The sequence below is a fragment of the Marmota flaviventris genome, chromosome 15 (genome assembly GCF_047511675.1).
Source record: "Marmota flaviventris isolate mMarFla1 chromosome 15, mMarFla1.hap1, whole genome shotgun sequence".
NCBI lineage: Eukaryota > Metazoa > Chordata > Mammalia > Rodentia > Sciuridae > Marmota > Marmota flaviventris.
The window spans coordinates 20112519-20139004 of record NC_092512.1 but is presented as its reverse complement, the minus strand read 5'-3'; the positions used below and the strand labels follow the sequence as shown (position 1 = coordinate 20139004).

Sequence of the window (26486 nt, the reverse complement as noted above, 5' to 3'; positions counted from 1 at the left end):
CCCCACAGGGGAGAGTGATTTCATGGCAATGTTCAGTAAGTAAATGTAGATGCTGTTAAGTGTCAAGTGACTTCCAAAATTCAGTGGAAACCTTTTTAACCACCAAAAGAATGAGCATTAAAATTGCAAGAACTGAAAGAAAAACACAGACGTGGTTAATTCAGCTTCTACCACTTATGACCTCTGTCACTTATGATGTCAACTTCTTAAATATAAACAAGGGATAAAGTAAGTACCTGCTAACCTTCCTCACAGATTCAAATTTGGGGTTCACAGTAGAAAATTTATATGAAAGTTTTTCAAAAATGTATGAAGGCTAAACACATGAAAGGTATTGTCATTATTAAAATCAACATAGTGGTAGAAAAGGTAAGTGGTAAATTTAGAAATATTTACTTTCATAAATAACAGTTTATTAGGTAAATATTGGACTTACTTTTGAAAGCAGGATACATTGGGACCATATTGGTTACAAGGAATGCATCATATTTAGCCTCTGGCGAAGAGCTCAGATCTAAACATCAAGAGAGCAAATAGTGTACATGACTTACCAAAATCTACATCAAAAGAAAAATAGTCTTCCAAAATGGTCCCATGGCAAGCAGGTATAGATCTCCTCCTTTATTCCCACTCATTGCCTCCTTTAGACATTTCTCCCCCTCCCCCACTCAATCTTTTCCCTTCATTCAGTCTCTCTCAAAAATTGTTTTTCATTCTACCTAGTTCTTAAACTTAAGTACTTTGTAAAAGAATTCCTTGATTTCATTAGTGTAACTCAGACGTTTAAAAATAGCATCAAGACAATGAAAGGGTTCCACTTATTTTTAAGAGATCACCTTAAAATCACCAAAAGATTAATGTTTTCATTTTTTCAGATTCTCATGAAACAATGTAAGGAGGAACACAGAAGATTCCCTTGCACTTTAAAATTCTCCTGGAAAGTTGGAATTTTGAAAGTTGGTCATTGGCTAATTTTGGAAGGATCACATAAAGTTCATCTCTACAATCTCGAGTGGCCCCTCTTAAAGAAAATCAGCCACAGAAACCCTAACTTCCTAGTTTCACACTCCAGAATGTACAGTATATCCCTGCCCCCAGCCAAGTGATCAGATCCAGACACTCTATGACTTACAGGGAGGAAAGAGGAATCCGTAGGACATCTGCTTATCATTCTTGTAGGCCAAACAATTCTGACTGAAGCCTGGAGAAACACGGACGTCAGGGCGGACACAATTGGTCAGATGCTCAGGGATGCCAGAAACCTCAGCCTGCATGAGAGTCAAAGTTACTCAGTAATGCCATCGCAGAGAGAAGGCCAAATGACAGGGACACAGTAATGCTGTCATGAGCAGCCCAAACCAAAACCCTACTGGCTTTTACTATAGCTCATATTTTGATATTCTGATTCCTTTAAATATCATTAGTTTTAAAAACAACAAGCCAGTAATTTTCAAACGCTTATTTTTTAGCAACAGAAGTCTTTTATCAAAGTCTTAAGGATAACAATATATAAAGCAGAAATCCCACTGCTGGAAAATGAATAGGCTTTCACAGATCATTTAAAAACTAACACATTTAGCAATAACAGACATCCTTTCCAAAAAAAAAGTGTGTGTACTCTTTATATGTGTGGGTATATATATACATATATTTACACACATAAAGAACATATAATATATATAATATACGTATATAAGTAGAAGTATTCTTTTCATTTATATTCAGAAATTTAAAACACTTCAAGTGCCAAATAAATTTTTCCACTTCATGATATAACCTATGTATCTCATCCTCATCACATTGAAGCTCCAACACAAAACTTTTAATAAATAAAAACAGGATGCCAATTTGTGGGAAAGGCTGTGCATTCACAGAGAATATAAGGAAACTCTGTACTTTCCACTAAATCTTGAGGCTGAAAACTGTTCTTAAAAAAATAAAGTTCATTAAAACAAACAAAAAAATACACAAATCTTAGTGGTTTCTGTAATTACTGGGCAATAATTTATGCACAGTTAAAAACAAACAAACAAAAACAAAAGAATTAGCATGCCCCTTTCAATATTTAACATATTATCATGGAACTATTAGAACCCTGAATAAAGACTAGTTCAAAATATCTTACAATAGATCCAACAGGGAATTTCTTCCACCAGAAAAAAAAGATATTTTCTAAGTCAAGTAATCATTATATTGATCAAGGAATGTAACGAAATGAAGAATACAAAACCCAATTTTTCCAATGACCTGTTTGGAAACAGTGTATGATGTCCAGAGTGGCATTAGGAATATTTCACTATAACCGCTTTCAAAGTCAGTGTGATATAAGATATTATATCTAGTTCGATAAAGCACGGCAGGTCGCCCATAGAGGAGATGTCTCTCTAGGAAAGAAAAAAGTTAAACTATGTTAAATGCACATTGAACTTTACACCAAAAGTTAAAGAAATATTGGAAGAGCTGAGTTGTCTAAAATGTGCTAGCTTACTTATTAATAATGTAGTGCCTTCTCCTTAATTTAAATGTGAGTCTTCCTAACATTTTTGTAGTTTCTGATCACCTGTGCATGCATCAAGGCTTGCAGTTATCAAAACTGTAATGTAAATGCCATATTTATGTTAATGCTCTTTATGGTTGTAAGTAATTTAAATCTATATAGAAAGGAAATATTATATAACAAAATTAGAAATGATTCCACTGAATGGATTGGACTTCAGTAGAATAACAGGCTAAACAATGACTTAATTAAGAAGAAGGCTCTCTCATCATTATTTGCAAACTGCAACTCAAATATACATTATTTCAGCATAAAATGTGAGTGGTAATGAGAATTTAAAGGAAGCAGCTTTGTCACATGGAGGTAAACTCTTTAGGTAAGAACTTAAAGGAACATGTATAGATAAAATAAGTGGGCATTCAAGAGAGTCCTTTAAATACCAAAAAGAGGTGTTCATCAGTTACCCAAGAGCTCAGTGAAGACTCCCAAAAGCAGAGACAGATCCCTCAAGGGAAACCTCTCTTCTTAAGGAAAAAGGTTTGAAACCTTACTTTTTGAGGAAGAAGAAATTAAGTTTACTAGTTCCATACTAGTGCCTACAGCCTGATCTGACCACTTTGGACAGGCCAAAACTTCCATAGATTCTTAGAAATCAGGGTCACTCCAGTCCAAAATATTTAGAGATTGAGGCTTAGGCAATTCATAATTCCTTAAGTGATATATATTTTTAAGGGGGAAAAAACTTTTTTTTACTAGTATTTTATTAGAGAAAATAAGTTCTGGCAATCACTTATTAAATTATGTATACATGTTGCTTTAATTAAAGTGTTACCATTCTATGCGAGTAATGGAGAAAACCCTTCATAGAATACTTTGCAAGACCCCCCCAAGTAGAACTGATGATTTGAGGCAAAGAGGCCCACACTGTTACAACATAAGCCTGTTCTGCATAGTTTGGCTTCGGCAGCATGGCAGTAAATATAGAAGGGTTGCCTAAGCTTCCAAATTTGGGGACCCACCCCTAAGAATTAGAACATTACATGATAATATTAAATAAGTGAAGTATAATAAACAAAGTAAAAGCCAGCAAATCATAACAGTAGTACTTGGGGGGGGGGGCAGTAAACCAACCCAGACTTTCTTTGAAACTCAAACCAAACCTTTTCTAGGTTCAAAATTTCCATTAATGATTTCCTTGTTTTCATTTTTGCTGCCTCTGAATTTCCTGGTTTCAGCTGGAAGCAGAAGTATCAAAATTTTTTGAGAAGCTATTCTCTTTTAATCATTCAAGTGTTAATGCTTACCATGCACATTTCTCCAAACCAGAATTCAAGCCTAGCCTCCCATCTGTTCCATGAAGGGACAACAAAAGAGCAATCACATGTAACACCCCTCCTTGAGCAGCCACCAGACAATAGTTTGGGTGATCTACAGTCTCCACCAACTCTGGCTCTTCCTTTCTCCAGGGGCCCTCATTTCTTGGCATTTCTCAATTTGCAGCACCCACACATGATCGTGGTGAACACCTCTTTGATATTACACATGTGATTGCTTTTCTCTCTACTAACAATAACTTCTCCAGTCTTCTCCACCAGTCTGTCACTTATCTCCTTCCCAATTCATCCATTATGTATTCCTCATCAAACACTGATTGAAAACCTACATTGGACCAGGTCCTGGGCTGTAGAAGAAAAGTAACTGAGCAAAGAATATTAGGATAGAACTCTTACCCTCAAAGAGCACAGAGTTCAATGGGAAAGACAAACGTGGCACAAATAACTCACAAATAACATAGTCTGCACCATATTAGAGCTATCCATAAGAATATGGAAGGAACACAGAGGAGGATGAATGTCACAATGGGGGTAAGATGGCATCAGCAAAGCCCTCCACAGAGTATATGACATTAAACCAGGGTGAAGCCACATCCCAGCTTATGTCTGCTATTCTGACATATTATTAAAACACTCTTTTTCACACTCAAGGTGTAAGACAAATAATATGGTCACAGAATTCAACCATCATGGGAGAGACATGAGTTAAAAAGGAAGAAGTACAAGATCAACCAAATATCCAAGAATCACTTTCTACAATTTCCCAACGCACCTTCTCCATATCTACTCATTCTTCTGCTCTGAATAGACTTCAGTTTGCTTCAAAAATTTGGGCTTCACAGTTTCGAAGCATGGACACAACTGCATTATGAAACACAGCTGAAGCACAAATGTTTCATTATCTGATCAATTCTTTTTCAGTTATTACTGAGCATCAGGAAAAAGAAAAAGAAAAAAAAAAAAAAACACCCAGTGGTTTCAACAACCTTCCAAAATCCAACCAATCAAGATTCTTAACTGACCCCCACACCCACAAAACAATGTACCTGGGTCTTCCTAAAACTTAGCAGTTTTGTCCAAGAAAGAAGTGAAATAATCTTTGCAGTAAAAAACACAGATTTTAAAGTTCTGATTCAAATTTGGATTTTACTTTTTCAATTTATCAAAGTATCAATGAATCACAGGATCTTCATCATATCCTGACTTTGTGGGTCTTTATAATTTCTTAGGCGAGCCACATATTGAGTTTCTGCTGAACAAAATGCTCCTACCCAGGCCACAAAACGTACTTGATTCTGTCCTTACACGTTAAGATCTTCGCCTCAAGACTAAGCCACAAGCTTCTGCTTTGACAACATGTTCCTGTGATTTCTTTTTTTTTTATTTTTTCCTACAGTAAGTGACTCCAATAAGTAATTGAAGTATTCATGCTTTTAAAGTATTTACTTTCAAAATATTTAAAAATTTTTAACTGTCACAGCATTTGCACATATTTATGGGTTACAGTATGATATTCTAACACATATGTACCATGTGTACATATCAGGGTAAATGGATCAGTGTAATTGGTATGTTTATTACCTCAAACACTTATCATTTCTTTGCATTGAGAACATTTAAAATCCTCTCTATAAGTTATTTTGAAATTTATAGTTAATTTTGGTCATGTAGTTACTCCATTATGCCATATAGAAGTTATTCCTGCTGTCCAACTGCACTTCTGTACCCATTAACCATCCTTCTCCTGTGATTTTTTTCTGTGGCTGTGCCTTCCCAGACTGGGATCCTGCTCCATAGAATTCTAGACAGAGCCTTTATTCCACACCCTGATTCCTGTTTACAATAGTGTCTCTGGCATTTTGGTACACGCCAAGGTTCTCCTCCAGATACCACATTTGGCAAGATGCTGTGAGACAAATCTTTTTAAGTGGTGTGGACTCCCCAGCATTTACTGTTTTTCCCTTCCAAAGTTTGGTCATGCAGACCTGAGTTTGTGTTTCTCTTCCCTCCTCAGCTTCCTGATTCACATTCCCACAGATTGGCTGGCTAACTTGCAGCCACATGAAAATCTCTCCTCCCTTTTGTTTTTTAAACATTCACTCCCACAATAATATGCTCTTAAATTTGACCACAAAAACCTCTACACAAGACCTTTCCTTTTCCTGTATTCTTTCTCCTTCTTTGCTTTATAAGTGTCTATTATCATTCACTGACATTTCAATCTCCTTTGGGATTCTACTGGACGTCTCTATTAGTGCTCTGTTCTTACCTCAACCCTTGAAACAGTATGCTGTAATTCATTTACTTCCTACGTCCTTCCATAGATCAATAACTGTATGAGGACAGGGACTTTATCTGTGTTTTTTACTACCAGATCCTTCTTCTCTACCACCAATCACATAATATCTACTTGGTAAAGACTTATTGATGAATCAATAAAAAATACATAAAAATAAAAAGCTGGGTTTTACATATGACCTGCCTAACATAATGCTGAGAGACAGATTGGGCAGATCAGTTCCCCCTCCATTTTACTGATGGAGAAATTGGGGGTTTATTATTTATACTAGATAATTCGGCTACATAGCAGCACCAAGACTCTAGGCCTCAAACCTCTTGACATCATTTGTCACTTTAGCCTTTGGGGCAATCTCCAGCCGGATGCTGCCTGCTGGGTTGTTCTAATGGAGAACATATTGGAATGAAGGTCCATCTGCTCCTGTGCATCAGTTCTGTCCAAGTGATATATGCTGAGACAACATTAGTAAGCCCTAACAAGGACAATCATTTGTATCAAAGCCTCTAGTATTTCATAACAACTTGCAAATCTTGACATGAACTGAAATTCTCTCCTGACATATTCCCTTTGTGCCAACACTTAGAATAAAAAGCATTTTCAGAGGAAATCACATAGGCTTAAGTGTCACTAGAACTGGAGTCAAATCTCATCTTAGCTCTTCATAACTCTGCAACTCCGAAACTTAACATCCTAAAGGCTTCTGCTTCCCTGGGATGTTGTACTGTCAAAGAGCAAAACATGTAATACACCAAGGTCAGTCTTCACCCAAACTAGCTTTGGTCATAGTGGTTGTAGTTGTCACAGCTTAGTATCAGCAAACAATATTGGTAGTTAAAGATGATTAGAATTCAGTGTCTATATCAAATCTACTATAAATCACAAGCAATTATACTGTGTAATGATTTCTTCCAAGTCTTCCTTAAAACACACACATGGACACACATACAGAGAAACACAAGTACATCTTCTTCTTTAAGACAACTAGCAACTCCAAAATATAATAAAACTAAGAAACATTTTTAGAATCAAAAAGAGAGACAAGAGATTCCCTCTCTAAAATATTCAAAATACTACTTTAAAGTTAGTAAGTCTTATCACTCCTTAAGTCACTCTTCTCTCATTGTGTGTGAGAAGGAGCCAAACATATACATACAAAACCATATCATTAAAAAATGATTTTCAATTCCTTTTTATATAAAGATGATAGTGAATTCTAACTTAAGAAAATATAAAACATTTTATAACCATGTAAATAAAGACTAAGGTGAAACTAAATATTGTAATAATTCTTACCACAAAAATTATAGCCAGCTTCAGTGCTAGAATCGCCTGCTATGAGAGTTTTTAAATTTTCCATTTTATTCATGCATTCATCCATTGATTCAATGTCACAAGGAAATGAGTTTTCATTGCATAGTAAGTCCATCAAGATGTTAGCTACATGTGACCCAGAAAGAGCAACCAGCGTACAATTAAGATCTGGAATTTATCACTTATCTAGAAATACAATTGCAGTGTAGATCACCATCTTGGAAGACTACATTTTCTTCCTTTTCATTTTGGCAAATGACTTCATTCTATAACAGTTTAAATATTTATAGCAAACTATTTCCTATGATTAATTTAATATACCTCTTTTTTTAAATCTCCAAATATCCCCTGGGTTATTTCATTACTGGAATGTGCAGCCTTTACATGTGTGCTTTATACAGATATATGAGTGATTTTACAGCATATGACATTAAAACAGCCACATATGAATATTTCAAGTGGGTTATGTGTAACATATGGCTTATTCTGAAATATATCAACTACCTATATCTGTGTTTAAAACAACTAATAACAAAAATTGTACAATTTTACCTTTGTATAGAAATGTAGGTTTACAAATTACAAGCTTCAACACATATTCAAAGGTATCCAGAAAAGGGAAGTAATTACTCTGAATAGATTCATGTGCTCACACACACAGAGATTTGCATTCACAAGGTTCTGCTCCAGTGGAGCAAGCATTCAATATTTTAAATGGGAGACTAGGATTTATGACACAGGAAACATCACAGAGGCCTGAAAGGACTTGGACTAAGAAAATGTTGCTTTGCTGCCAAAGAAATGACCAAAAGAGAGCCTATAAGAAGACAGAAAAAAGACCAAGAGATGAAGAAAAAAATAGAGTATTGAGGTGTATGCATATTCCAGAATCTAAATAAGAAAATGCTTTACCCATAATACAACCATGACATATAATTATTTTTACTTCACAAAATTCTTTTAAAGGCTGGTCCCATTAGGACATGAGCAGACCAAGGGCATGTGCCACTATGAGTCTCCTCTAATATTTTATGCTGCCACTTTTTATAGGTGTAGCTGTCTCAGAGAAACCAGAACCAGGCCAGGGTGAGCATCCTACAAACATTGAATGAATCCACAAATGTTAAGCTTTTATGCTTGAAAAGACCCTTTGGTGGTAGGTGTAAGAGACTTTTGTTCAACTGAGCAAACCACACAGAGAGGACAATATTACCTGCAAATTCTATCCCTGAGAGTCACAAATTCATTAAGAAGATGCCTCTTATGTTCATGTTTGGAGATTTGAGGCTATTTCGTGCTCAGTTGTCAGAAAGATTTTGTCACAATGTCACCGAGAATTATTTCTGAGATCAAAATGTTTTAGTACCATGAACAACCAGAGTTTGAATCAGCAAAAACATGGGATCTTATCATCAACATAAGATAACTGTAGTTATGTGGGTTAGTCTCTGTGTCCTCTATTCTGTACCATTGGTCTACAGGTACAGTTATCATATATTAGACAAAGGCACCAAAAACATACATTAGAGAAAAGACAGCCTCTTCAACATATGGTGCTGGGAAAACTGGAAATCCACATGGAACAAAATGAAATTAAACCCCTATCTCTCACCATTCACAAAACTCAACTCAAAGTGGATCAAGGACCTAATAATTAAACCAGAGACCTTGCATTTAATGGAAGAAAAAGTAGGCCCAAACTTTTATCATGTGGGATTAGGCCCTGACTTCCTTAATAAAACACCTATAGCACAAGAATTAAAACCCAGAATCAATAAATGGGATGGATTCAAACTAAAAAGCTTCTGCACAGCAAAAGAAACAATCAATGAGGTGAACAGAGAGCCTATTCTGGGAGCAAATTTTTACCACTTGCACATCAGATAGAGCACTAATCTCCAGAGTATATAAAGAACTCAAAAATCTAAACACCAAAAAAACCCCAAATAACCCAGTTAATAAATGGGCCAAGGAAATAAACAAACACTTCTCAAAAGAAGCTATACAATCAATCAACAAATATATGAAAAATGTTCAACATCTCTAGCAATTAGAGAAATGCAAATCAAAACTACTGTAAGATTTCACCTCACTCTAGTCAGAATGGCAGCTATTATGAAGACAAACAACAATAAGTGTTGGTGAGGATGTGGGGGAAAAGGCACACTCATACATTGCTGGTGGGACTGCAAATTGGTGCAGCCAATCTGGAAAGCAGTATGGAGATTCCTTGGAAAACTTGGAATGGAACCACCATTTGACACAGCTATCCCACCCCTCAGTCTATACCTAAAAGACTTAAAAAACAGCATACTACAGGGACACAGCCATATCAATGTTTATAGCAGCACAATTCACAATAGCTAAATTGTGTAACCAACCCAGATATTCTTCAATAGATGAATGTACAGAGAAACTTGGGTATATATACTCAATGGAACATTACTCAGCATTAAAAGAGAACAAAATCATAGTATTTGCAAGTAAATGGATGAAGCTGGAGAATATAATGCTAAGTGAAGTAAGCCAATCCTGAAAAAAAAAAAAACAAAGGCCAAATGTTTTCTTTGATATGAGGATGCTGACTCATAATGGCAATGGGAGGGGAGCAGGGGGGGAATGTAGGAACTTTAGACAGGACAAAGGGGAGGGAGGGGAAAGGAAGGGGCAAGGGGGTAGAAATGACAATGGAATAAGTTAGACATCATTACCCTAAGTTCATATGTGAAGACATGAATGGTGTGAAAATACTTTGTGCACAACCAGTGACTTGAAAAATTGTGCTCCATATGTGTAATATGAAATGAAATGCATTCTGCCATCATGTATAACAAATTAGAATAAATAAATAATTTAATAAAAAATCATCATCAACAAACCAGTGGCTTTTAGAAGAGAAGCTTCTCAGTACTATTTCTTTGCTTTGTGATTGAATATTTGAAAAACTCAAATCATGAGACTATCTATCCTTGACCCTGGCAGCATCCCAATTCTTGTAATTATTATGACACCATAGTCCACATGGTTTAGGGAGGTCAAACATTTCAAATCACTCAGATTTTGTACAGGATATGTGTAGCTTTCACCAATGAATTCCACCTTTAAAAATGGATTTACCCAATTATATGCCTGAGTCTACATCCTCTGTGATCAAAGGAAGGAGGAGGAGGAGGAGGATGGAGAAAAGGAAGAAGGGCAGATGAAGATCTTTATAAAGGAGAAAAATAAGTCAAGTAAATAAAAAGTCTTCTACTGCTTTCTTCAACTTCTGCTTAGTAAGATTGGAAACAGCACATATGATAAATGAACCATACATAAGCTAATAACTCCAGCGATGGTCTCAGGAAAACTTGACCTTGTGCATCTTTGTTGCATGGCTTGGGGGTGCTGTGCTTGTGTCCTATATGGTTCCTTACTCTCAGTTATTCCCCTGCTGTTTCAACAAGCTGTCCCATCTACTATATTAACCCATACAGCACCTCCACACCCTCTTCTATTTTCTTCTAAAGTTTGGAATTTCAAAGTTAGAAGGAAGAAGGTAAATTGCATTTTTATTCCTAATTATTTATTGTCTCCACCCATTGCCATGTGACTTGTGAGACAAGGTCCTAGTGGAAAGAATATATTTCCCTGCACCATTGGTGCCAGTGTTAAGGCTTTGGCCAGTGAATTGTGAATGGAAGTGAAGTGCCTCATGATAGAAATGCTGAGTTACAATATGCATTTCTTTGTGCTGCCCTAGACAGGATATGTCACATACAGGGGCTACCCTGTCAACCCAGACTCTAGAATTAAGAATAAAGCAAGTAGGGACCCACTGAACCTAAAGTCAGCACAGTAAAATGTGAGCAGATCATGTCTCTGTCTGTCTCTCTCTCTCTCTCTCTCTCTCTTTCTCCTTGGTAGTGGGGATTGAACCCAGGGGTACTTTACGACTGAGCCACATCCATCCTTCACCCTTTTTATTTTTTATTCTGAGACAGGGTTTTGCTAAGTTGCCAAGGCAGGCTTTGAATTTGCAATCCTTCTGCCTCAGTCTTCCCAGTTGCTGGGATTATAGGCATACACCACTGCTCCCAATCTTGTGTGTCTTTCCTGACAAAAATCACTGAGTTTTTTTTTTTTTTTTTTTTTTTTTGGTCATATCTCAAGTTTGAAAAAGTTTATTAATACATGTTTGTTATCGATGTATGTTATACATGATGGCAGGATAAGATAGGAGGGGATTGAAATCAGGCCTCAAGATAATCCTTTATTTGAAGGGGGAGTTCTGATTTGATTCCCCTGTGTCTCTTTCCCTACAACATATACACTGACACTCCAGGTAGGTGAGCTTCAGCATAGGAACCAGCTACTCATTTATAATTATGACTACCATTCCTTGTATAGGAGTCCCCATTAGCATCTTCCTTTGAAACCCATCAGATACACAGTGGATTATCTGGTTGGGGCGGGGGGCTTGGAAGCAATTGAAGAAAATGAAAAATCAAGTCACAGTTTTCTATCTCACAGCTGGCATCTTGGGCACACATAATAAACCAACACCCTTCATCAGATGGATATAAAAATCAATTTGCAATACAAGTAGGAATTTTTTAAATAGTGTTCTTATACTACGAAGCAAATAGAAGTCTCCAATTTTTTCATACTAGAAAATAAACCTTATATAATTTTTTTTAACCAACCCCTTACCTTCTGTGGACCCTTTTGTATGAAGGCGTTTATTGAGTTCATCCAGCTTGTTCTTCATGAGTGAATACCAGAAAAGCAGGGGGGAAAAAAAGCAAGTCAGAAATGTTCATTCTTTCCTGTACCCTCTCTCTATTTGATACTGCCTGAATCTTAAACTCTGTTAATATCATAAACTATTCTGAGGAATTTCTGTTTTGACATTCTAATCTCCACTTCCTAGTGGTTCTGTGTCTATGAGCACCTTCTTTAATCTCTCCATGACTGTTTCCTTTCCTTAAAGCTGTGGGAAATCATGTATCAACTTCCCATGTTGGTAATGATGTTTACCTGGGCATGAAAAAATATATATAATTAATTATAATAGTGCCTCAGTATTTCAGATCAATCCTTAGGTACACTAAAATAATTTCCAAATTAATGGATGAAATTGCTTTTTCCAGAACTAAAAATTAATAAGTCAACAATTCTAAAACATAATTGGTCAGTGACTCTATCTGTCACTACATATATCCTAGAGACATTTTAGCTTAAATGTATAAAATACATTTACAATAACATTTGTTGCAGCATCATTCATAAGAGTAACATTTGAAATTACCAAGCATTCTCAAATAGGAAAATCAATGAAATCAGTATGATACATTTTTACAATTAAATACAACTATAAGTAGTAAAAATGAGTGAGCTAACAATATATTAACACACATAAATGTATCTCAAAATCATAATGATAACATTTGAAAGGCATTTCATGTACAGTGGATTATAAATAAATGTTCACTGATTCTTTATGAAAACAACAATGATAAATAAAATAATTGCAGGGTTCAAATAGTATAATAGCATTCATATAAAAATTTATACTATGCAAAATACACATAAATCATCTTTGGAAACATACTAAAGATTACATCATATATTACTTGAGCTATAAATATATAAAATAAATGTACAGACACATGCATTAGAAATATACACACTACATTCAGGACACCAGTAAACTCTGGGCAGGAAGGAGTTAGGATGGGGAGGGAAGTATGGAACTTCCACTGAACCTGTAAAGTTTTCTCTCTTATTATTTGTGTACTTAGGTATTCACTTTTTTAATTCTTTACTTTTTTTTTTAATATGTCTGGATGTCTTAGAGGAAGAAGGTAGTCTTTTGGAGAAAGCCATAGACTAAGACAAAGCAGAATTTTTCTGAAACAGTTTGAAAAGATATCCAACAGTCTCCTTCTTCTCGGAAGACAGATAATTCAGAAAACAAGAGGCAACCAATTGATTCCTGTAAACCTACATCTGGCCTCCACCTCACCTCACGAGATGACTTCCTGTTGACTTTGGCAATTCGACTCCTCTAAACTGACCTCTGAGATTTCCTGCCTTGTTATAACTAGTCTCTTTGGTTCTTGTCAAGAGAAAAAAAATGGGAAGAAGATTAAAATGGGGAAATGAGGAAGACAAGCAAACTGAACTCCTACAGTAGGGAACCTCCAAATGTAGCTCCTTGGACCCCCAGGAATCCTGGAAGGAAGCAAGCAGAAGGAGATGGAGACTAGGCAATAGAAGAAATATTTTACATTTTTCTAAAGCTGAAAAAAAAAATCACACATATAGTTACCAACACACCACACATACAAATATGCCAGATTGCCTTGCTTTGGGCTGGCATTGTGTCAGTTGCATGTGGTAGCATTGGTTCATTCCTGCTGCTAGAAGCACTGGTTGGCTGCTATATTGGTCTTTGATCAATATAAATGTCAATAAGCAAATTATTGCCTAGCATTTTAGTTTGTTTGGTTTTCAAAAACTGTTCAAACATGGAATGATGGTAGTCTCTGTAGCAACAATACTGCCTCATTGGTGTTGTACCTTTCCCCACCCTACTCTGTGTCCTGGGAGGCTGACCTCTGGGGACTGTATCAAAAGGCAAACTTGCCCTCTGATTTCCTGTTGGACTCTACCAATGGGAGACATCTGTAGGGGAGTAAAGGAGAGGGAAAGGAGGGTATTATTCCCTGTCTCCCTCCCAACCAAGATGCAATGTACTACCTGGTCTCAGCTAATAAATCTAATAATTCCTTCCTACCCAGGTCTCTGTGTTCTGATAACTTGCCCCCACCCCTCACTTTTCAGGGTCTGGATCTATCCTCCTACCCCGGAGCACCTTACCATTCCTCATTGACTTCCATCTCCCCTGCCCAGCCTCTGTAAATAATTCTCTCATTAAACACGATTGAAACAATCTTTTCAAAGTGTCTTTCAAAACCTCTTTATCTTGGCCACCTGTTTCCTGCCAGGACCATGACTGATGGATATGCAATCCATGGTTGAAGAAAAGAAAGCTTTTGGTTGGGATTTATGCATAGAATGACATTTTTTATCTTTCGATTTCTATGTCTGTGTTATGGTAGTAATGAGCCACTGCTGGATCCTTAAATTTAAATTTTAAATAAGAAAATTAAAATCCCTTGATCACACCATCCAGCGGCTCCACTTTGGACAGCAAAGAGAGAAACTACTTCATCATCAAAGAAAGTTCCACTGAACATGCTGTTACAAACAAACCCCACAAGCTCCTCAGTGATAAATATAAAGATTATTTCTACCTTTGGCTCTACCTTATCATCACAGGTGCAGCCCAGGTCAAAATCAGACTGAAGGTACATAATCCCTGGATAATTTGGTCGGGTAACTTCCTCTGGCATGGTTGGTCTGAAGGTATTAACACGCAGGAGGTGATTCAAACTCCCATGAGTTCCATTGTTAGGAGCTGGCTTCAATCCCAGGAGATCTGATGCAAAGAGAGAAAAGGAACCAGGTTCTTCTTAAATGTTTTTTGATGATATATGATAAGAATCAAAACCTTTCACCTCCAATGGTATGTAAACTCCCAAACACAAATCAAAATTAGGTAACACCAAAGTTAGGTAGCAAGCATCCCTGACATACCCCCAAAACCATTCTGTCCTCACCATGTCTTGCCACAGCTTCCTGAAATAGCCATGCTCCTCACTTGACCATGAATAGAGAGAGGCACTGCTCAAAACAAGAGTGGAGGAAGAGGGTCTTACACAGCTATTGCCTGTGTGTGCGATAGTGACATCTCAAGGACTCTCAGCTTCCATATCACTGCCTTTCTGCACTTCTCTGGGACTTTTTCATCCAAAATAAGACTTATAGTCAATAAATAACCATAGGCCTGTCCTCTAATACACTCCACACAAATGTGGGGACAAGAGGAGGCTCTGGCCTGGTGCCTTGAAGTGCCACTATTACACTAACAGGCTGATTTCACAGCAAGTGAATGGTTGCCAAGTGGGCACACAGTGACTGACTTGCCTAAGCTGGGAGGCAGGACAGGGAAGAGTGAGCAGCCAAGATGGGAAAAGAACCCAGGAGACCCGACTTACAGACTCCCCCTCTAACCACCAGACTGGCACTCCCTTACTAAATAGGAAAAGTTGTCCTCATTCAGCAACTAGAAGCTCAAGGAAGAAAAATAATTAGGAGCACATAAATAGCTGGCCAGGATGCAAGCTGGCAAGATTTTAGCTGGGCTGCAATGTGAGAGAGAGAGAGAGGTGGGAAAAGCTCCATGCCCAACTCTTGCTTCATCAGGTCTCTGACCAGCAGTGTCAAACTGTAATGCTATGTTGGATCAGCCAGAGGCTGCCAACAGCAACACTGTGAAAACTCCCTGCTAGTCAACTGTTGAAGGGAGACAAAGACGCCTTAGAAGGGATGACATTCTGTCCTTTGAACCAATGAGCAAGTTACAACATTTTTTTTGCAAAAAGCAGAGATGGTCTTAGAAGAGACATCTCATTTCTTTCTCTGACATTCAGGAAGTTCATACATGAACTAAAGATGGTGTCCCTGGTTTTGATTTAATGAGTGACTTACCACACATGACATTGTAAAGTTCAATGTTTTCAAACGGAGGCACTTTAGTCTTGTACTTAAATGTTGGGCCATAACCTACAAAAACGGTCTTCCAAAAGAAAAGAAAACAAACAGAAACAATTAACCAACCATTCCTGACATCCAGTAGCAAGCCTTGCTCTATGTATGAATGCCACAACAAGATGTCAATTCACCCCTCCACTCCCATCCCTTCCAACAATGGCTAAAACAAAACGCAATGTCAGCGCACAGTTCTGGGATCGTACCTGCATGCTGTTGACTTTGTTATCAAATCCATGGTCCCCCTGGAAAAAACATTTTCCTGATGGTTTCTTATAAACATCCAAAGGTTTCCTATATTGAAACAATTTTATCATCAGTCAGGATTTCTCCTGAAATCGCTCTGATAAAAAGCCAGTTTCAGGATACAGAGGATCTCTGAGAAGGGGCTTTTGAAAGCCCGTTTGTCTCTGTTTCGATTGCATCATTCCTGTGGTGATGACAAGATACTTCTCTTCATTTCTCCAAGCATCCTTGCCTTGACAGTCACATAACAATCAATGGAGACCTTTGAACAGAATCAGTACCCTCCTCGTAGATCATCGCAGAACACTTATCCTGGGTAATGCTCTGCCTGCCCACGTGCCTCACTAGCCTTCAGAGTGCTAAGACTTTCCCTGTGGGACCACATACCACCACACAGTAGGCTCTTTAAAAATATGAGATATTTCATCAATGCTTAGAGTTCTGGATTCTGTAAAAGGCTTGTATGCAAATTTGCCTCTAAGTACACTACAACTAGAGTATAATTGTATAATTGAGAGTCAAATGAACTCTGATGGTGACATATCTAACAAAATCCTACACAATATCTCTTCTTAGAAATAGAAAATGGGGGAGCTGGGGCTGTAGCTCAGTGGCAGAGTACTTGCCTAGCATGTGTGAGGCACCAGGTTCTATCCTTAGCACCACATAAAAAGTAAACAAATAGAATAAAGGCATGCTGTCTATCTACAACTAAAAAAAAAAAAAATTTTAAAGAAAAAAAAAGAAATAGAAAATGAAAACACAGCTCTCAAGACGTCAAGCTCTTTAGTCTTTCCCCTTGTAACAGGAATTCACCTTTTACATAAGTGTCATAAGATCCTTTTCCAAATAAAGTTTATGTTTATTAATATGAGTATTCCTAATACATACAGGGCACATAGCAATGAAGCAAAGTACTTGGGGAAAATAAAGAAATCTATCAAAAGTGTTTCCACCCTTACCAAACAGCATCTTGAAGTTGGGATGATAATAACATATGTGCATATGTAACCCAGCCATGAAAGAGTTAATATTAAAAAGATTTACTGCTAATTAAAATGCCTGGCTTGGGTCTATGCTAATTTGAACAGCTGTCATCATCTTTCACATAACATCTGCTCAACCCCCATGTGCTCTTCTTCATATAAACCTGACAACTGCATCAAATTTTCTCTCTTCCCCCAAGTCACCCCATACATAAAAGGTCCTGCACAGGGTATAACCAAGCCATTTTGGTCACATCTCTGTAATGCTTCTAACTCCTCATGTCTGTTCTACATGATTTCAATAATTTCTGGCCTTCACATATATCTCTTAATAACCCCACATATTTAACTCTATCAACCCCTTCAGATTACAGTAGGATCTTTATGTGTTTGCCACACGTCTTTCTAAGCATTCTCTATTGATACAAGTTCCTAGGGAACCAATTTGTCATTATCTAGTCTCCCTTGTAAATGGAGTAGAGAACCTAGGTAGGATGCATGTCATAGCTATTTTGTCATTGCTGAAGACAGATTCACAGCCCTGTTCTTAAGGGAAAAGTTAAAGGAAAAGGGTGTGGAATATGGCTGCCTCCAGGGCAGGTTGAAAATGAACCAACTTTTAGCAATTAATTCTTTAAAACTGTCTGAGCCTCCAGATGTCCTACACAGATTCAAAAGCAAGACTTCATTAATATTTGAAAGAAGGCAAACATGGGAACTAAAGCAATGTAAAACACATTCACAATTATAGGTTTTTAGATTCGTATTTCCTGAAGTCCTCCATAAACACTGCTACAGGCGAAGTCTCATCAACCAAGACCACATCCATCCTGGGTCCGAGGACAAGGTCCAAGTTATAATTTTGACTGGTTCAAGTAATAAAAACAAAGGCTAAAATATCAATTCAAAATTGGATACAAGCATACACACACGCACATACATGCATGAAGACACTCCAAAGGGACACAAACACACCCACACCGACACCCAGAACGAGGAGATGCGTCATCTCAGCACTTAACTGAGATGAGTCCAACTATTTCTTTTAATAATGACCAAGAACCTTAAATTATTTCCAGTTGCCAAAGAGATGGCTACAAAGATAAGAAACAGAGATAGCCAGCGCCCCCAAGTTACCTTGCAACATGCCACCTGCGGTCCACTAAGAGATGGATATCCTCAATTCTTCGGTTGTTGGCATAATGCAAGCGTTTGGGAAGGTGCTGTTTCATATAAGGCTTAAAGTGCTGATCTGGTTTTTTACACTGAAATAAAAATGAACATTGGTCTTTTTCTTCTAGAAGAAGTCCTAGGTGTTCTCTCCCTTAAAAGTTGAAGGCAGTTTTAAGCTCAACAAAAGAGTTGTTCGTGAATAAGTGGAATTTGTTATCCCCCATCAAATAATATACACTGAAAATAAATAAGTTTAAAGGGGGTTGGTTAGCTTTGGAGATAGTACAGCAGGCTATCAGAGGGGAGGGAGGAATTTGGAAGACACATTCCTGACTCTGGATGACCCTAACTGAGAGCAGCTCATACCCTAAGGCCTTTCCCAACTGCTTCAAGTCAAGGGGTAGAGAAAGGGAGGTGTGATACACACAATTCTATCTGAGGAAAGTTGCTAGTGCTTTAAGGGTCTCTGCCCTGAATCAGGGAACAATGGATCCAGATGGTGGGCAGATCTGCTTCAGAGAAAGTAAAGATTTGATTAATGGTGAATGAAGACTTATCAGTTCTAATGGAAGGATCCAACAGTCTCAGTTTTCATCATTGCCAAGACCATTCTGGGGCCTGCAGTTGACCCCAGGCCAGAAGTTTTGAAGGCTCTCAGGGCAACAAATACAGAAGATGGCAGGAAAGTGAGGAAGATGTTCCTCCAACCTGCAGTGGGGGATGATCATGGAAGAAAAGCACTTGAAGAGCAGAGCCCTGGTGGCTTCCAACACTTACCGTGAGGTTAGCAATAATGACTTTGGGGTCATCTGTGCAAAGAGAGAGGGAGAAAGATTTCAAAAAACATGACAATATTTACTTGCAGGATATTCAATTCTTTATCCCAGAAGGACTATCACTTTAATATTTTATTTTAAACATATATATAATTATGTGGGGCTTCATATTTCAGTAAGTAAAATGCAATTAAACAAATGAAACAAATCCTATAGCAAACTTGTCTGTTGGTCCAGGTCTCCTCTTCTGGAAGGAAATTCCTCCTTTCATAGCATCAGGATACTACTAGGTAAATTTCTCCCAAGTTGCCCAAAATGGTTCCTCTGAAGCAGAGACTTAGTTTATTTTCAATTTAATGTCAGGAACTAAACTGGGCATTGGGGCTTTCAACACAACTTCCTATTTATCTGCAGGTCTTTGAAACAAGTCATCACTCTGTTTAAAATGAATCTTCTGATCCATTGAGTTATATATTTAAAGGGAATTTTGTTTTCATGGTAATATTATGAGCCTAATTACATAGGGGCTGTTTCTTTCCGGTCATGGGCACACACATATGCATCTTCTTGTTTTTCATTACCAGCAAACAAAGGCTATTTTAGTCAATACTCTGAACCAGCTAAAAGCAAAACTATGTAAATGATGGCTGTGTATAAACAGGATTATATTATCTGAATGTCCTCTTTTGGGGGGATTGTGGGGAGAAAGAGGAGATTGTAGGTTGTTTGGATTTTGTTTTGTTTTCCAAAAATTTGGTGTAGTATGTCATTATAGAATCAGCAAAAAAAGGAAAGCAGCATTCAGGAGAGATACCCACTGTCACGGTGTAGCTATCCCTGCCATCTAAATGTCAGTGTGTGTATCACTTGCTGCTGCAATCCCCAGAGCCTGGTACACAGTAGGCACTCAGTAAATATTTATTAATAAATATTAATATATGTCTGTTCATATTGCCGGAAATACATGTTGCCTTGAAGTATAAATATATACACTTCAAAAACCACTTTCGGAATCTTTGTTCTAAAGCTATGAATCCAAAACTAAAATGTGCTGTCCATCCTATTTAAATCGGGGTTAAATTTTAGTTGCATCTTTTAATGGAAAGTGAAAATGATAACAATAATGGCTAACCCAACTTGAGTTCATACCACGTGCCTGTCACTCTAGAAGAGCTTTGGAAGGGCTTTCTTTCTCTCTGGTTGTCCATAATCACCCCAGGAGGGAGATGCTTTCAGATCCTCACTAAGCCAACCAGCTTTGGAAGGTGGAGAAGGCTGCACACTCGGATGCCCAGGCAGCCAGATTGACAAAGCCATCCTTAAACCTCTACACTTTTGAGCCTCACAAACCATAGTCCTCAAAGAGGCCAGAGCAAGTTCATGTTCTTTGATAATGAAGAGAAATAAATAGCATGGGGCAATATTGTACTCAGATACATTCCAGAGAATTACTAGAAAATAACAAATGCCCAAGTCCATGTTTGAGACACCAGTCCTTCAATCCTGACCTCCTCATCTTTGTATGCCACCAAGTCCCACTTGTGTGAACAAAGAGTAGTGATTAAGAATAGGCAAATCTGGGTTTCTGTCACAGCTTGCCACTAACTGTCCTCTGAGCCAGCTCCTTCACCCCTCTCTGATCATTCACTTGTACTGCCTACAAAGAAGATAATAATACATATCACACAGAACTATTAAAAGGATTAAATAAAATTGTGTACATATTCAGCTAAAATAAGGATGCAATCAAACCACCATCATGATTAACCCTTCCTTAGCTTTGACAATTTGCTAGTGCACGTTACACCAGTGTCAGTTATATATACATAATGTCTCATTTAGTCTTTCCCACAATCTGTAATTTACAGATCAGAAAGCCAAGGCACAGAGTGTTAAAGGAGCTTGTCCGACATTACCCAGTGAGTTCCTGGCAGAGCTAAGGTTTGAACCTGGACATGTGGACACCATTTTTGCCTTTTGCTACTCTGCTTTCCTGTCTCTCCCAATGAAGTCACATATGATAATGTTTTGTAGAGTGTAAAGCATTTCATTTTGGATAGTTATGATTTCACACTTCCCAAGGAAAGTCCCTCTTTCCCCTAGACAACCTCCCTATTACATTTTCAGATATTAAAAATATCTTTTAAAACAGACATACTCTTTCTTACCTAAGCAAAATGCAAATACTAAATTCAAGAGGTACCCGAACTACTTGCATCTAGTCTATACCAACAGCCCACCTATCTCAAGTGAGCAAAGACAGGAGGCTGTGTGGGACAGGAAAGGACAAGGAAAGAAGAAGCAAGAAACACCAATGAGTTGTTTATTTCACAACCTTGCTTGGAACTGACCTTGGAAATTTCCCAAATGTGTTGACTCGGGAACATAATTTGGGAAAAAAACATTTAATTTTCTAAAACTTTAACCTTGGTGTCAATGGTTTCTTATTACCAAGGCTTAAAAACTCCAAAAATGTTCTTTTTTCAAAATGAGCCATGTCTCCAATAAAACCATAGACTTCTCAAAACCTAGGTGCACAGCACCTAAATGTCTTAGTGCACAAATTTAAAAATCTTTAGTGGCATATCATCACTTGACATGTAAAGCCCACGTGACAAGATTATTCCTGTTAATTTCACTGCCAATCTTTCAAAACAGTTGCCAATTCCGAGGGCTTAATATTCTTCCCTCCTGGGTACCACCAATCAATTTGACAAAGGGGAAGAGCCCCCTTCCACGTGGCTAGAAACTTTCAGTGTCCAAAAGTGATTCTCTTTAGACTCTAGTTTTAGCAAAGGAACTAGCCTGAACTTAATGCTGAAAAACTCTTCTCTTGTAAACAGAAAGTTATGGTTATAAACATGCCTCAAATTAAGTTAAATTTCTACATGATAAAAATAAGAGTAAATATTTACATAATACTAGTCTGTGCCAGGAACTACTCTGGACAATATACATAGATTAATTACCACAACTCTGTAAATAGCTACTGTCATTTATCATCCCCATTTTCCCCATATCAGAGGAAAAAAAACTGAGGTTTAGGGTTTAAATGACTTACTCAAGGTCACTCAGCTAAGCAGGAGCAGAGCTAGGATTTTTGCCAAAGTGTTCCAGCTCCAGAAAACAAACCTTTACCCAGTCCACTGTATTATCACTCTAACCACGGATTTTAAGAATCAACTTACATTTAGCATTGTTGCTAAATTTGGATCGAATTCTTCCTAGAGTTCCAGGCACTAGAGTAATATCATCCACATTGGTCAGGTAATTACTCAGGAACTCAGTTCTATCACATGTAACATCTTCCATACCTATAAGCAAGGGGGAAAAAGCATTTTCAGGCAATATTAAAACTAAAATCTTAAAAGTGTCACACAGACTCTCAAGATGACATCCAAGCCTCACTTTATTTAGTTCTTAATGGGAGGAACCCTCACAGTTGAGATCCTGAAGCTGACTTTCAACTTTTCAATGGCTCTCTGTGTAACCTTTCACTGGACTTTGATTTAGCCATATCATCTTGCAAGCACCAGAAGGTTGAAAATGCATCATCTCAGTAATCATTTAAGTCATTGAGCAAGAACATCAAGACAAAGGAACTAATCATGTTTTTAAAAAACAAACAATTTAAAGTCATTATGAAAAAGATCTGTTCTTAAAATATATACATAGATTTCTTCAAACTCCTCCCAGCTGGGGGTGGTATAAATAACTGGAATACACAGTTCTGTGTCTCTTTTACCAAATGTCTTTCTCCAGCTCACTCCCCACCCCTCACCCCCCTCAGTCTCCCTTCCTCCCCCTCCCCCTCCCCCCCTCTCTGCCTCACCCTCCCCATCCCCCTCTCTCATGCATCTGCTATCTTAAGCACATAATCACCAGCTCTCACTCTGTCTCCCCTGGTGGCCTTGGATGTTACTGACAAAACAATACTGGCAACAAGAGATGAGAAAGGAAAATGTCAGCTCAAATGACCACCCAAACTGAAAAACAAAATAATGCTGAAAACAAGTTGTAAACAGTGTAATTAGAACAGAAAACTAGCAACTAGGGCACAGAAAGGGTCTAGATAAGGAATTGTTTTTAACCAAACAATGTTCTTTCTCCCACCTCAAAATTTCTTTTCTTCCCTCCATCAAGGAAAGATTCTTGATCAATATTTTAAAAATAATAAAAACAAACGTGGAATCATAAGCTGAAGGCATCTAGTAGAGACCTTTATTTGTCTTTTGGGAATTTATAAGATGACATGGAAATTTCATGAAGGTTTAATAGACAGTAGTCCCTCCACATCCAGTTTTGCTTTCCATGGTTTCTGTTACCCATGGTAAATAATAGTCCAAAAATATTAATGGAAAATTCCAAAAGTAAACAATTTGTAAATTTTAAATTGCCATTCTGAATGCAATGATGAAATCTCATGCCTTCCTGCTCTAAACTGCCCAGGACACGAATCATCCCTTTGTCCCAGGGTATCCACATTGTATATGCTCTCCACCCCATACTAGTTGAAAGAAAGAGGCAACATTCATATAAATTTTATTACAGTGTATTCTCCTAGTTGTTGTATTTTATTACTAGTTTTTATTGTTAATTTCTTATTGTGTCTAATATATAAACTAAACTTTATTGTAATTATATATGTATCACTGGCTGCTACAAAGCATGACATATACAGGGTTTTGTACTATTCACAGTCTTAGATATCCATTTGGGGTCTTGGAACATACTTTCCTTGGATAAGGGGAGACTACTTGATTGCTTTACACAATCCATGAAATGCATATTCTATAAGAGGGAAATAGGTGATTCCGTAAAGGGTTCCTAAGGTTTTATTTTATTTATTTTTATTTTTGAATTTTTTTTAGTTATAGATGGACACAATACCTTTATTTTATTTATTTATTTTTATGTGATGCTGAGAATCAAACGTAGTGCCTCATATGTGCTAGGCGAGCCCTCTACCACTGAGCTACAACCCCAGCCCCTCTCTAAGGTTTTAAACTAAAGAAATAAAGCCCAGTGTGGCCCAAACCTGGTAAATTTCAAATGAAAACCTCCTGTAATTCCAGATCCGTATCCTGTATCCTTTCTTAAATATAAATTGGAAGGAAGAAAGAGAGAAAAACAAATCTCAACATAGCACAAGGGTTATATATCATTTCCTTTAACACTCAAAACTCTCAGGAAGAAAATTTTAAAGCAAACAAGCAAAAAATCCTCAACTACCTCAATCTTAGCCCAGGGAAGGAAAGTCTCCAAATAAGATATTAATGGAGGACTGGAGGGGTCTTCCACTTGTTACATTCTAGGGAGTCACTCATGCCACTCCCAGGGTGCATGACCTCCTTTGCTTTCAAAAATCAGAGGGCAAGTTTGCTTCTCTGGCATTGCCACACGTTCCACCTCCAGACCAACTTGGCATGGGTAGAGTCAGTGTTCTCCATCTTCAGATGAGGAGCTCACACTTCAAGAGGCCCCAGAACTTGTATAGCATCAAATAGTGGCAAGATGAAATTTGAGCTTTGCTGAAATTCATTTTGACCTCAAAGCTCACACCCCACAACACTAAACCATACTCCCTTTTTGGAGAGAGAGAGAGACTATTGCTTCCCCAAACCAAATGGATCTACTCATCTTAGAAGCCTGCACACTGAGAAAAAGTTTTAATCTCTCCATGACTTTTACAGTGCTTCAGCATGTGATTCACTGGGACAATCTACTTCTTAGACACCTGCCTCCAGCATGTGAGCAAATACTCTTGACACATCTGGGCGACTCAGTTGAATCAGCTGTGTTACATGCTCCAGATTCTCTGTCCTGTCCTCCCCACTAAGCCAAACTCCCAAAATATAATTTTACAGGGGATAACAGTTAGCCCCCTCAGGGGAGCAAGTTAGTCCCCACAGTCTGTCAGAGATCTTCTAGAACATTTCAGGCCTAGAGCCCAGCTTTGACTAGGAAGATTCACCAGCTATTCTCAACAGAACTGCCAAAGAGTCAATGAAGTTTTTCATCTTCCAAACTCTATTAAAAGGAAGCAGTTAGGAATTCCAAGGTCATTATTTCAATTGGGTAGTTCAGGAAAGAAAGAGGTACTCTTTCGAACTCAATGTGCATGTCTGTGAAATAAAAATGTCCCATAGGCCCTGTCATCATACTGTGTTTATAAGGTTCCACCTCAGAGTGAAGCTGTCATGAGTTTTACTACTTTATAAAATGTTTAGAAAACTGCTCCTTGAGCTGCTGCTGCTGCTGCAACAGAGCGTGCTGGTTTTGGCTTTGAATTCTTCAGTGAGTTAGGGAAATGGCTGAACTTGTAGTACATGGCTTCTTTGACAAGACCCTGTCTCTCTGCCTCCTTATCATATTCCCATGCACATTTCAACTACCCAAAATCTGTGGGCTCCTTTGGGGGATGTGGTTCACAGGGATGGGAGATTATCACCTGATGTGCCAGATTCACAGAGCAAGTCCTTAATATCACAAGTGAATCACCTGCCTTAAGAGACAGATTTTGAAGAGAGGCCTCTCCTGCAAAGAATAGAAAGATATAGAAGACCCTGATTTTGATTTAAAAGAACCCAGGGTCATCTCAGGTTGTTTGGAATCATGACCTGATTTCTTTCCCTATCCTGAAGAAAAGGAAAAGGCGGTGAAGAATAGAAACTTGGATTCTGGGGGGGTGCCAGTGTTCCTTTCCTTAACACCCTCAGAAGCATCTATTTATCTATCTTATTAGCAAAGAAAAACAAAGCTTTACCGTGATCTCCAACAAAGATGACATTCACACACCGATGCAGCTTGAGCTGTTTCAGTCCATCCATTAACTGTCCCACAGTTTTGTCAATTTCCCTCAGAGGATTTGTCATCTGGAAAAAAGAGCAAGTTAGTTCTCACAGGTTTTGTTTTTGTTGTTTCGGTTTTTAACCTTTCAGTTTCCATAGATCGTCTACCCTTAGAACATTCTGGAAGGAAAACTTCAGGCCCAGTGGCAGAGCTTTGTCTAAAGGGGAGATTTTCCTGCCATTTTTAATGGAAATCTGGTCTAAGGACTTCATATTTTTTTCAAGATAATTAATAACTCTCTTCATCCAATTCTTTTCAAGATTCTTTGATATAAAAATAGAAATATTAAATTCCTTTTAGAGAAAAGGAAATTTTTTGTAAAATGCCTTTTCTAGAATGTAACAACAGCATCTT

The 26486-nt window shown here is 37.8% G+C and overlaps 1 protein-coding gene across 9 annotated transcripts in view; it reads right to left on the bottom strand.

Annotated features, from left to right (window-relative positions):
- The window catches only part of Enpp2 (ectonucleotide pyrophosphatase/phosphodiesterase 2), a 109013-nt gene that overhangs the window by 9913 nt on the left and 72614 nt on the right, over positions 1–26486 (bottom strand). For 2 of the 9 annotated variants that reach the window (XM_071602162.1, XM_071602161.1), the window contains exons 12-24: positions 26047–26155; positions 22469–22594; positions 19282–19313; positions 18469–18596; positions 16306–16393; positions 16040–16127; positions 14743–14927; positions 12134–12185; positions 7424–7567; positions 3658–3732; positions 2248–2384; positions 1133–1268; positions 437–514 (exon numbers count right to left, since the gene is read on the bottom strand). In XM_071602162.1, the coding sequence (XP_071458263.1) occupies positions 437–514; positions 1133–1268; positions 2248–2384; positions 3658–3732; positions 7424–7567; positions 12134–12185; positions 14743–14927; positions 16040–16127; positions 16306–16393; positions 18469–18596; positions 19282–19313; positions 22469–22594; positions 26047–26155 (1378 nt within the window). The remainder of the gene's footprint in view (positions 1–436; positions 515–1132; positions 1269–2247; positions 2385–3657; positions 3733–7423; positions 7568–12133; positions 12186–14742; positions 14928–16039; positions 16128–16305; positions 16394–18468; positions 18597–19281; positions 19314–22468; positions 22595–26046; positions 26156–26486) is intronic. The other 7 variants (XM_071602167.1, XM_027946986.2, XM_071602163.1 and 4 more) reach the window with 6 other exon arrangements.